General features: G+C 40.1%; 1 protein-coding gene across 5 annotated transcripts; it reads right to left on the bottom strand.

The window, feature by feature from the left end:
* Nucleotides 1-171: 171 nt before the first annotated feature.
* Nucleotides 172-8177, bottom strand: LOC131235338 (uncharacterized). 5 transcript variants are annotated; one of them, XM_058232478.1, is made up of 7 exons: nt 7770-8177; nt 3738-3774; nt 3078-3314; nt 2533-2580; nt 1286-1549; nt 1092-1172; nt 172-499 (listed from the first exon to the last, which is right to left on the bottom strand). In XM_058232478.1, the coding sequence occupies exons 1-6, from the start codon at nt 8069-8071 to the stop codon at nt 1167-1169; spliced, it is 894 nt and encodes a 297-aa protein (XP_058088461.1). In that variant the 5' UTR covers nt 8072-8177; the 3' UTR covers nt 172-499; nt 1092-1166. The 5 variants fall into 5 exon arrangements, with proteins under 5 accessions (XP_058088461.1, XP_058088459.1, XP_058088463.1 ...); XM_058232479.1 differs by lacking the exon at nt 172-499 and adding an exon at nt 519-956; XM_058232476.1 differs by having other exon boundaries at nt 1092-1549.
* Nucleotides 8178-12455: the final 4278 nt, after the last annotated feature.

Raw genomic sequence — 12455 nt, 5'->3', positions numbered from 1 at the left:
TTGATAGATGCTTAACCCATTATAACCATTTGCACCAAAAGACCTAGACTCTTGGCAGACTGTCCTTGCCTCATTTCAGACAGAATGATAGAAAAACTGAGAGTCAGCAAAAAAAGGAGGGGGGCTGGGCTTTGGACAATCCAATCAGCATGTCTCGGTTGATTCTTTGGGTAATGGAAATGGCATGTCTCGGTATGTTAAAGAACATAAGCATACACGGTTTGAAATCATACATGTAAGGTAAAAACTTCAACGGAATGCAGTCACAACGGATGACAGTTATATCGTGTTTTCATGTGATCAATAGCAAATCTTACCATGGAAAGGTGATGCGTCCAAATACTGACTACCTGTGTTATGACCAACACGATTATAGTTGGGACTGTTGTATTCTATAAAATGGTCCCAAATCGGTCACTTCTCTAGTCCAATGAGATTGCTGGGCGAGTGATGTGATGTCGATCTTGAGACTTCTGCTCCTGCCAACTGTAGAATTCCTCTGTTGAATCCGATCGTAAGCCAACATTAGTTAAAAACACATGATGCTTGAAAAGAAAATGGTCAGGCCTCTCTCTCTCTCTCATCTTCTTTAGATAAATGAAATGGGGGTTGAGTGATAAGGGGAATCAGAATTATAGGGTCCTGATGCACCCAGTCCATATAAGCGGGGCCCTCTGTTCAGTGCTCTAGATTTTTCAACTAATGGGACCTGCAATGGATGAGAAATGCCCCAAAAATCTTCAAGACAGGAAGAACCTAACCCTTCACCAGTGGACTACAAATTGAGAGACTGCAGCAAGAACTAGAAAAGGCAAAAAATTGGTCAGCCAGGATCCTCCAATCTGCAGGAACTTGGGGACATCCCACATCCACTGTGGGGGCCATAGAACAGTGATCTGGATCAAATCATGGTGACTGGGGGCATCAGGACCCCAATTTTCCTCCCATGGTGAAACCTGAAAACCGGGATCACAGCTCGGAAACACAATAATCAAGCAGCTGCGGCTGCGTTTTGGCATTCTTTTTCATAACTTATAATGAGAATAGGTGTAAAACAACTCAGAATACGGATGATAGAAGAAGGTGGATACCTATTCACATGACTTTTGCTATAACAACATTATGAAAGGCTCTTCAGAGGTCACCACACCAAGCCTTTTCTTCTCCTATACCTGTCGATGTGGTCAGTGCTCATTCGTGATTTCTCGGGTGGATCAACCTTCTTTGATTTCTCAATTCGACTATCTAAACTGTTTCTAGAGATCTGGGGTTGGTCAGAGCTTGCCTTGGGGTTATCTGATTCTGAGGTTCCGAGTTCGATTGGTATGCCTTGATTGTCGGGGTTCGATCTACTGCCTTTAGAACTGTTTCCTGCAACCTTTGCTTTACTAGTGCTCGACACGAATTTCTTCAAATGTTTTATGTACTCAGGGTAAACCTCAAGATCGCAATGGCCGCCGCCGCTTAGCCAGAGTGGTTCATATTTTTCCTTGCTAAGTTCCCAGAGCTGTTTACCATGGGAAAAATCGACAACCTCGTCTGCTGTTCCCTGAAAGAAAAACGAATAATGCAGTTTTGCAACTTTCATTGGTAAAATTTTCAAGGAAAAAAAAAAACATACAAATCAGTCTGAATACTAGATATGGATGCATGATCTGTGTATTAGTTTCGTGAGAACATACTTTGGGTGTGAAGTAATGATTTAAGCTTCCAATTCATTCCTTGTCTGAAGGAATAAACAAAGGTAATAAAACAAAAAAGGTTACGCAATGGCAGTACACGGTAATGGTGGAACCCATTATGCAATACAGGGCTGTAACATCCAATCTGAAAAAAGTGGCCCATAACGGCAGTGATGTAAGAGCCGATGCAGGCTTGTAGCAGGCCGTTACAGGGCCAATACTTTTTTTTTTTCCCCCTTCAAAGAAGATTTTGACCATTATGGGGCCAATACCATCTAAAACCCATGTCATATGGTCGACTGTTATGGTTACCAACACCATCTAAAACCCATGTCAATCAATCACAAGTTGACAAGGTCACAGCCAAAACCAACGTAAAGACCTCAATCTAGATATCAAAGCAGCGAGTTGCCTCAAACTGAGGGAGACTGATTTCTCATGTTAGACTGGGAAGTAAATAAATTGAACTAAAGAAAACAAAGCATAATCCTCATCTAAGCTTTATCCTGACTAATTGGGGTTGGCTACATGAATCCTGTTCCGCCATTCCACTCTATCAAGGGCCATAAAACACCCTAGCATGAGTTTGGAATCTCATGTTGTTCAGATTCATGATGGAAGTAATCACATTAGTTTGACAACAGTTGCCAACCTGACGCAACCCTCCCTTATCTGGGATTGGGACTGGCAATGAGAGCACAAAACTCCCACAGGCAAAATGTAATGGGCTCTTACATAGGTTGATTACAATCAAGCGGTATCTAATAGTCTTTTACATGGATTGATTACAGTGAATGAGTTGAAGAAAAAAAAGCAAGGGCAGAGAAAAAGCTAGAGCTAAAACACTTACATGAATGACTAGAACTGGGCAGTTTACAAGGTCGATTTTGTCAATATTCTGAAAAAAAAAGCAGTATGTTGTTATCCATCAAATATAACAGGCAAGCCATGTAAAGAGAATGCCATTATGAATCAAACTTCAAAGAAGTTATATTTCGTGCTGCCCCACCAGACGTGGGATAAGTATGCGTGATGATTGGAACCATTGATCTGGAGGGTCACCTCATGGATGGGCCTCTTAGAATCGTAAGTGATTGGGCAATCTTCGCCATCAATTTCTGAGTTTTTCTTGCTGAATGTGGACCGCTGCCATTTTCTGCTTCACTTTGATTTAACCATCCATTTGCAGCCAAAGATCAGCAGGTTACCTTGGTCCAACCACCTGATTCTTGAGCTTTGGACCATCCACATGATGGCCCAGTCAATCGGAGGTCCTAATCACCATGCAGAAATGTCACGAGCACCTTGAAGATGCTTTACTGCATAACTCATGGAACTCCCATGAACCGCACATCTTTGTAGCATTTCCTCAAGATACCAATTATCGAACATTACCTTGTAAATGTCAAACCAGAATGTATGTTTGAGTGGGTACAATACTCTCAAGCCAGAAAGAATGGGACTATGTAGAACCACAGCTCTCGAGCATGGTAGACGGGAAGCCAAATCAAGAGTCGGACCACTCCCAACAGATTGACCATACAAGATTACATCTTCCTCTCGAACTCCATATTGCTCCTTGAGACATGCATACACCGCCTCGATATCCGCATATGTATTGTGCTCACTGGGCTGTCTTAAGGACAGAGACTTAGTGTAGTATCAAAAGAAAGGAGTAGACTAAGGTGCGCCTCCATCACCATTTAATTATGGTGGCAAGTGGCAACTTATCCACCATATGCATCACATAAATGCAGGTCAATCTAGACCACCCAAATTATGCCCATCTGGATGGAGCATTGCCAGAAAATTACACAGATCAGACAATCTTTCAATGGTCTGGATGGACATAAATGAATTCCATGTGCAAGGTGGATAAGTTGCTCCCATTTAGTAAATAGCAGCCAACACACAGACTTGCCCTAGAAGAAAAGGATAAATGATAGTTATGGCGGAGACTTCAGCAATACAAAATTCATAAAAATGCAAACAAAATAAAATTTTCTCATCTATGGGACTAAGGAGGAAAAGTCATTCTAGGTTTAAGCATCTTACCTTCCCTGTAGATTGCCCATAACCAGAATAATCATACCTGTAAGAATCATTCATTGGAATCCAATATCAACCAAAGAAAAACACTTGTAAGAACACTAAACATCATATCCTCTCCAATGAAAAAAAAAACTGCAGTTGACAAAGGGGAGGATATATGTACAATGAACAACTTACAATACACAGCTACAAACAAGATATGAAGATTCGACATGATAGCATAGAAACAAAGTGATTGCAAATCAACACATGCATAATTCACATAAGGTGTAAATCAAAATGTGCCGCACATATCATGACAATGGTTGCCGATTATTATTTGGTAATTTGGGAATACAAAGAAAAATGGAGATCACTTCGAGGGAATCAGCCTCCCTAATTAAAACCCAATTGGTATTTTATTAACCCCTTGTTGAAGTCTTAGAATTCTTATATAAGACTCCTTCAAAACCCCTAACAAGCTAACTAATTACAAGGAAATGACTTAAGGTAGGAGACACATAAAACTAAGCATACATCCCATTTGCAAAGACAATCGACACTTCCAGGGCAACCGTGTGAGAATAAAATGGTTTGTTACGTAGAGTTGTGACCGGTGAAGTACTGGTGGTAAATCCAAAAAGTTAAGAGTAAACAAAACAAACCTTAGGAGATTAAACTTATTCACGCTAAATGAAAGAATGGGGGACATGAGCCCATTTAAATTTGGATAAAATGTAAAGAATATGCAAGTCGGACAAACACGATTAATAGAACTAGAACGGACATGGAAACTCATGAGCCTATTGGGAGATGGAGGTCTTGCTCCTCTACAACATCTCTATCATAGATGTGAAACACGTTTGGTGAAAGTTGAAACTCTTGGTCTTGTGGGTCACCACTAGGGCAAGCCATAGGCCAGATATCAAAGTAATTTAAAATCCTCACCATAAGTCTGGGCAATTTTGATCTGTTGAATGTAGAACATGGCTCCTTTCTCCTTTTGCTCAAACTTTTCTTAACCGTCCAGTTACAAGCCCTGATGCTTTTATTCCGTTCTTTGTCATTTTTAAGCTATAGCTCTTCATGCGGTGGCCCCCCCAACGGTTCTTATTTACTGAGATTTTTTTCCGCGCATAATGAGGATGTTGGAGATGAATGAATCCACATCTCCAGCTAGGTTCACGACCTTTTTTAGCAAAACCTCTACTAGAATACATGGTAAAGGGCATACAATAACTGTAAGAATATCCATGTAGTTAATACTCCCTTCAAATTGTACAAACAAGATTAAGAGGGAACACATTTCTAATTTAAAGGCAATGCCAATCAATGGTCGGACTTGGTGAAGATTGACGTATACTGCCTAGATAGCTATGGGGAAGTCAAATGATCAACTATTGAAGCTTCCCTCAATTACAATGACAGCCATCAGTATTGTTGTAAGGCTATTCCGACTTGGGTGGGCGAGTTGACTCGGATTCGGCACTGCCTGATCCGGTTCGATGCCACAAGTCACCTCCCCAGTCACCCCTACTTGGGCGAGTTGGGCCACTATGCCCCCTGACTCGGGAGACTCAAGATCGAACAAATTGATCTGAGTCTTTGAGTCTAAAAACCACAGCAATGAAACAATGGGGTTGGATTGGCAATCAGATTGATACCCTCCCACATAGAGTAGCTCGATAACATGATCAGATAGGAGAACACGAATACAAACAAAACCTGCCCTAGGTACATGCAAAGGGGCTATGACATAATTCCACCATACACTTGGTAAGTGTTCATTTAATCCTATTTGAATGCTTATTCACTCACATATTCCTAATAAAAGCATCTGGCTTTCTTTTCGATTTAATAGTTCTTTTAGGTTATTTTCTGTCTGAATGAATTAAAGAGTTTGTGATCCTTCTCATTCAGTGAATAAAAAATATTGACTTTATTCTTTCAAGTAGCTACTTTCCTCCACAATTAATACTATTCACCAAAGTTGTGGTTGATTCCATTCATGCAGTACATAGTTTGCTACAAAGCAAGTAAAATTAAGAAAAAAACAAAGGCACAGTGGCTAATTCGTTCAAAAAATAATACCCCATCCCTAGTATGTCCAGAGAATTAGGTAATCATCAGTTGAAATCGGATATACAAGTTTGACATAGAGCAACATCTTGCTCTTGCTAAGCATGTCCTCTAACAAAGAATAAATCAAATATGAACTTTTCTTACTTCACAGTCCAAGCTTTTGCATGTTTCCATGCCATGACTAGAGTTGTCAATGAGTAGGGTTCGAGTGGGGCCCGATCCAGTTTTACCCAATCCGGTTTTACTAAATAGGCCAATAATTCAAACTGGAGCCTGATCTGTTTACTAAATCGGCTAACAAGAATTCAAAGCTGAACCCCACCTGTTTACTAAATGGGCCAACAAGAATTCAAAGCTGAACCCGACCTGTTCACTAAACTGGGAATTCAAGCCCATCCTGCAACCTGGGCCTGACCTATTTACCAAACCCTATTAAGCCAAATGAGCTTCCTACCTGGAATACAGAGCAAACAAGAACGTAAAAACAGCTGGACAACGAGCAGGCAGGAGCCCAGGCCGTATGGTTAGATGGATTATTTAACTAGAGCCTACCAAAAAATGGACTTTACCAATGACAACTGCACCATTCCTTCCATAGTGCTTCAATCAGTCTGCCAAAGAAAATCGGATATGGAACTTGACCCATTAATATTCGAGTTTCCTAGTTATCATGTATCAAGCCAGAAACAGTTAGTCTCATCTACAATTAATTAAACTCCAGTGTTATATGCAAATGATTTCATAACGAACAGGGGTGAATCCAAACACAGGAGCATCGGAAATGTGCCTATCAGAAACCATGATAAACCGACAGGTACTCATAAATATATGTTTTTTAGTTCGTAAATGCAAAAGACAGAGAATAGTATATACTAACTAGAGTACATTATTCCTATAATTAATAATATTAGATCTTTCTAGTGATATAAAGAAGATTTGAAAGCAAATGAAGGTGAATACATTGAAGTTTATTCTTTGAAGCGCAGTGAAGCACACAGGAGTTTTGCTTTCTTCGGCAATTGAGGTCTGTTGCCCTTGGCCTATCCATGATGGTGCCAACACGGCCATGTGATCATATCATTTGGAAAGTCCATTTGTTGGGACCTACGGTGGATGTGAGACTGTACAAAATCCCACCAATTTGCAATCCAAACTGCCTTAATTTCACAGTTCAAAGCGGTCCATCAACCACTCTTCTTTATAACCATCCAATTGAATGCCAGAAATTGGACAGTGGAAGGGATTCTCTGACCAATTTCCATCTTTACAGCTGCCAATGCGCTGCAGGCCCCATTAGATAGATGTTCCATATCATCAGCCCCACATAGACCAATCATGGATAGAGTCGATGGAGACTGCGACCACCATGAAATTTTGTTGAGTTGAGCAAAATGCCATTTTCTACTCAACCCAGCTCCCACACAAGTGGGGCCCACCTTCTGGTGGTCCAAACCATTCATCAGGTGATAACCATCATCAATGGACCACACCAAAACAAATCTTCTCCATCAGATTATCTTAACTATCAGAATGGTGGTCTGCAAACCCGCAATTTTTCCCATGACCCACATCAACATATATAAAAAATTCACTAATAGTATGATAAAATCTCCCATCGGAGAAGATTTAACACTTCCGGCGCCCACCACATTCACAGAAGGGCCCACCACACATTTGCTACGAAGCACATAATGGCAGGATCCACCAGTGCAGTCGCCGGCTGAACGGATCCCACCGCAAAACACCATAGATCTCAGGAAGGCAGGCCTGCCCGTAGTGACTGAACCAAAAAGGCGGGTCCCACCTCTTCCTCTCAGCTGATTATTGTACACTTACTAACTAATTCATATTACAGCTAATCAATAAAAATCCACAAAATTCACCAAAATTTGAGAAAATTGAAATTTAAAAAAAAAAAAAAAACAAAAAGAGAAAAAAAAAGACCCCTGAATAAAGAAAGAATTACAGAATTACCCCATGAGGTTGACCCTCAGATGGACACTCAATTCCACGAAGAGCTCGAACATCTGGCCCAAATCGGCTGCATTCCCATGCGAGTACAGGACGGTGGCCGTCGCCTTGGGGTTCTTGATATAGACGGCCACGATATCCTGGCCACGGCGGGTCCGGAGCTTGGAGACGTCGGTGTCGTTCCGCTTCTGGATCTCCGGGATGTCGAACTTTCCGGCCCCGTCGTCGAAGATCAGACTGTAGGAGGGAGGATTTGGCGGGAAGAAGGCGAATTTCGCAGCGATCGACGAAGTGACTCCGCCCATCGACGCAGACTCGGATTCATAAATGCTTTTTCTTCTTATTTTGAATTCTCAAAAAATTCGTTTTTTCTGCATTGAAATTAAAAAAAAAAGAAGCTTTTTTTCTCTTTTAAAAAATAAAATAAATTCTTTTCTTTCAGAGAGAGAGAGAGAGAGTTTGATTTTGTCATCAGACGGCGATTTTGAAGGAAGACGGAGGAGAAAGGGGAGTCTTAGATAGGATACTCGGGCAGTGCATGGCAGCTGATATGCAGGCACTTCGAACTTTTACATTTGGCATTTAGTGTATCAAAATTAAACCGATGAAAAGTTACGTTCCAAAAGCAGATTGTTTTGAACAATCCTAACCCTTGATTCGTGGACATCTTTTTTGTTGAAAAAGGACCATTGGATAGTGTTCATTTTTAACCGTCCAATGAAGGTACACCAATCTAATTTTTTTAAGCTTATCTAATGATTATAATTTTGGTTCTTGATATTACTTGGACAAAACACCACACCATAGGAAAGAGCAGGGAAAATGACGTCCACCGTTGAAATCTTACAACTTGTTCATGAGGTTACAAACACAGAGACCTTGATTATGAGAAAACGCAAACATCAACTTTATCCAAAACTTCTGTGGTACTTAAGAAGTTTTTAACACCAACCGTTCAATTTATTGTTTATTGTGGTGTGGTCCACTTTTGGTTTCGGCGTGCTTTAAATTTGGGATCATGGTTTAAAATGAGCTGAAAAATCAGATGAATGGAGTGGATAAATCTCATACATTACAGTGGGTACCAAAGAGTCCTTCCGTCATGGAGGCAGGTGGTGGTGGCAGAGATCGCATGGACCAAATTTAAGTTTTTAGTACGGATAGAATTGTACTGTGATGTGGTCCGGTAGGAGATTGTATGGACCGAATTTAAGTTTTTGTTTTTAAAGCCTTGAATTCTCTTTTTTATTTTCCGGACGATCAAATGGCTCTTTTGCTACTCCATGGCTGGTGCTCGGTGCTCTGTGGACCCCACCGTGATGTATGTGTTTCATCCATGCCGGCGGTCTATCTTTCTAGATCATTTTATAGTATGAGACTAAAAATGAGTTATATCACAATCTCAAGTGGCCACATTAAAGAAAACAGTGTTGAATGAAGGTGGACCATTAAAAACTTTTTAGGGGCCATAAAAGTTTTGGATCAAGCTGATATTTGTTTTTTCCCTTCATGAGTTTGTATGACCTAATCAACATTTTGGATGTCAAATAAACAGTACAGTGGGCCTTAGGAGCATTTAAATGGTGGATATCCAATCACTATTATTTTCCTATGGAGTGGTCCACCTGAGGTTTATATCCTCTCATTGTTGGGATAAAGCCCTAAAATGATATGTAAAATTAAATGAATGGAATGTATAAAATACATACATCATCGTAGGGCCCACATAGCACCGAACACCAGCCAAGGGGCTGGTGGCAGGGGGAGTAGCCAATCCGTTTCCTTCCTCTTTTGCCGTGGCTGCCAGTTTATATCCCGCTATCTCACCTCGAAAATTGAAAGGTCGTTACGTCCCACTAAGGATTAAAATTTGAACCAGTTCTTGCTTTATTTAATCTATTTAATTTAATCATACGGTAGTGGACTAAATGGACATATTTTTTTATTTTTTTATTTTTTAGTTTTTTGTTTGAATTTCTTTATAGCCCACAACTATATCAGCGTTGTATGCTAAAATTTGAACTGTTTTCTCTTGTGTGATCCATCTATGATGATTTTTACCCTCAAAATTGAACTGATGAAATGAAATTCAAACCCCTTACATATGGATAGGTTGAATTTATTTCACGACAACCTAATAAGCCCCATATAAGATGTGAATTGGTTCAAAGCGTGGGGCCTTACCGCATGAGGACATTAGGCAATTTCCTTCTTCCTTTTTTCTGGGACCCACATGAAGACGAAGCTTCTTCGACAATTGGTAGTTGAACGACTAGAATCCGCACTCTCCTGGCAGCGATAAAAAAAACTCCGGCCAAGCTCTAGGGAAGTTTATACTACTCTTTAGTGTAAAAAATAAATTTTTTTTTTAAATTTAAATAATATATTTAAGTTTTTCGGCCACAATCTTCTAAGTGGAAGATATGATGAGTAAAGGTAGGTTTTTTTGTGTTTCTTTGTTATCTCTTTATTGGTGAGCATGAATGGGGAGAGTTTGTAAAAGAGAGAAGGGTGTGGTGGTTTATTTATAAATGTAATAGGTTTTTATTATTGTATGAATCAATGGTTGGAGTTCATGAAAGGGGAGATAGTGTGGGGGTCCACTATTAGCATCGGTGGTTCACAGTGAATACCAGTAGAGTTCACTGTGGATCGCTAATATTTACTGTAGACTGTAGATAATATGAGCAGGCCACTCTTAATATCTGCGGTCCATAATAAATATCAGTGAAATTCATTGTGGATCTTGGTTCGTGATATTACTTGGACAATTTATTTTGACTTGCATGGATGCCACATGTGAAAAGTTTTAGTGGTTTTTAAAGTAAACCACGCCATGGGAAGGAGCGGGGAAAAATGAGGTCCAACGTTGAAACCTTCCTAGGGCCTATAGTGACATTTATTTGTCATCCGACCTCTTTATAAGGTCACACAGACGTAGATTAAGGGAAAACACAAATATCATCTTGATCAAAAACTTTTGTGGCCCCTAAGAAGTTTTCAACACTAAGCGTTCAATTTACTATTTCTTATGGTGTGGTCCACCTAAGCTTTCAGTATGCTTCAGAAATGGAATCATGGCCTAAAATGAGCTGAAAAATCGGATTAACAGAGTGGATAAATAACATACATCTAGGTAGGCACTAAAGAGTCATGCAATCACGGAGGTCGATGGCGACAGGTAGGGCTGAAAGTTGAGCGGGTCAGGTCGGGTTGGTGCTCAACCCTAGCCCAACTCAAGGTTCTTATACCTCAACCTTAACCTAACCCAACCCAACCTCGAGTTAGGAATTCTCAACCCAAGCCCAACCCAAGCAGGCTCGGTCAGGTTAGCCAGGTTGGTCGGGTAGATATATGCTAATATTTTCATTATTATATTAATCTATTATATTTTCAATACACATCTTATTTTTTATACATATAATTTTATTAATTATGTATGCAGTTATTTATCATAAAAAAGTTCATTTTTTTCTCTTAATAAATAAGCTAAAATATAGGACAACTACTCCTTTAAAAGTCGTATTTTGTATCAAGCAATCTATTTAGGAGAGAGAAATTCGGCATATATCTTGTTAGCTTGAGTCATCGAAAATGACGTGGACCAATGAAACATGACGGCATTGGAATTTCCTGTGCCTTCAACATAGATGATCCACACTTAATGATAATTAATTTATAAGGAATTTATATATTGATTGGGTTCGGGTTGGGTCAGGCAACTCGAGATCTCGACCTGAGCCCAACCCAAGTTTTATCTGATTCGTGTTTGTATGGCCCAAAACCGATACATCCTGCCCAAGCCTAACCCAATATCAGGTCGGTCACAGGTCGGCCAGGTTGAACCCACCCAACTTTCAACCCTAGTGGCAAGGTCACACGCAATCCACGTCTCAGATTTTTGGGTATAATTCATTGGTATACATTTGAGAAATCAAGGTTACCCATGGTAAAGGCTGCAAGCTTCCGCACCCAATCTGTGGAGCTCATAGAGATTCTCATGAAAGATCCACTCCACCCATTAGTTTATAAACATAAAAATAAAATAAAAAGATAAAAAATCAAGCAGATCTAAAACTTAAGTGGCTCACACCACATGAAACAACAAGGATCGAATGACCACCATTGGAATTTTGTGGGGGCCGCAAAATTTTTATATCAGTACGATCTTTGTTCTTAGAGCTTATTTGAGTGGTAATAACCTTATGAACGGTTTGGATGGCATATATACATCATGGTCGGCTCAAGGAAGATTTCAATTGTGTACGTTATTTCCTTAGCTGTTTCTTGCACTGGCCTACATAAGTTTTGGATCTGTGTTACTTTTTACTTTACTTCTTATTGTGATGTTTAGAAATGTTTAGAAAGTGATGGATGGAGTGGATTTATCAAAGTCATCTCTATTGGGACGCAATTTGGCTAGTGTCCCTGTGCTATGTGGGCTCCATTATGGTGTATGTGTTTTATCCATGTGGTACATCCATTTTTATAGATCATTTTAGGGCTTGATCCCAAAAATGAAGGGGATATAAATCTCAGGTGGATCACACCACAAGAAAACAGTAGTGATTGAATGTCCACCGTCAAAATCCTCCTGGGGCCAGCTGTACGGGAACGGATTGGCTACTCCCCCTGACACCAGCCATTGGCTGGTGGTCGGTGCTCTGTGGGTCCTACCATGATGTACGT

This window comes from Magnolia sinica, chromosome 19 (genome assembly GCF_029962835.1).
Source record: "Magnolia sinica isolate HGM2019 chromosome 19, MsV1, whole genome shotgun sequence".
NCBI lineage: Eukaryota > Viridiplantae > Streptophyta > Magnoliopsida > Magnoliales > Magnoliaceae > Magnolia > Magnolia sinica.
Note: the sequence above shows the minus strand (reverse complement) of the source record. Positions and strands in the feature narration are given on the sequence as shown.

Excerpts from the sequence above, each read along its gene's own strand:
- LOC131235338 (XM_058232476.1), bottom strand. The coding sequence starts at position 8,071 with ATGGGCGGAGTCACTTCGTCGATCGCTGCGAAATTCGCCTTCTTCCCG. Across the intron at positions 2,581-3,077 it reads TCTGGTTTGACATTTACAAG|AATATTGACAAAATCGACCT; the intron begins GTAATGTTCGAT and ends TTTTTTTTTCAG. Across the intron at positions 1,550-2,532 it reads GCCCAGTTCTAGTCATTCAT|GGAACAGCAGACGAGGTTGT; the intron begins GTAAGTGTTTTA and ends TTTTTCTTTCAG.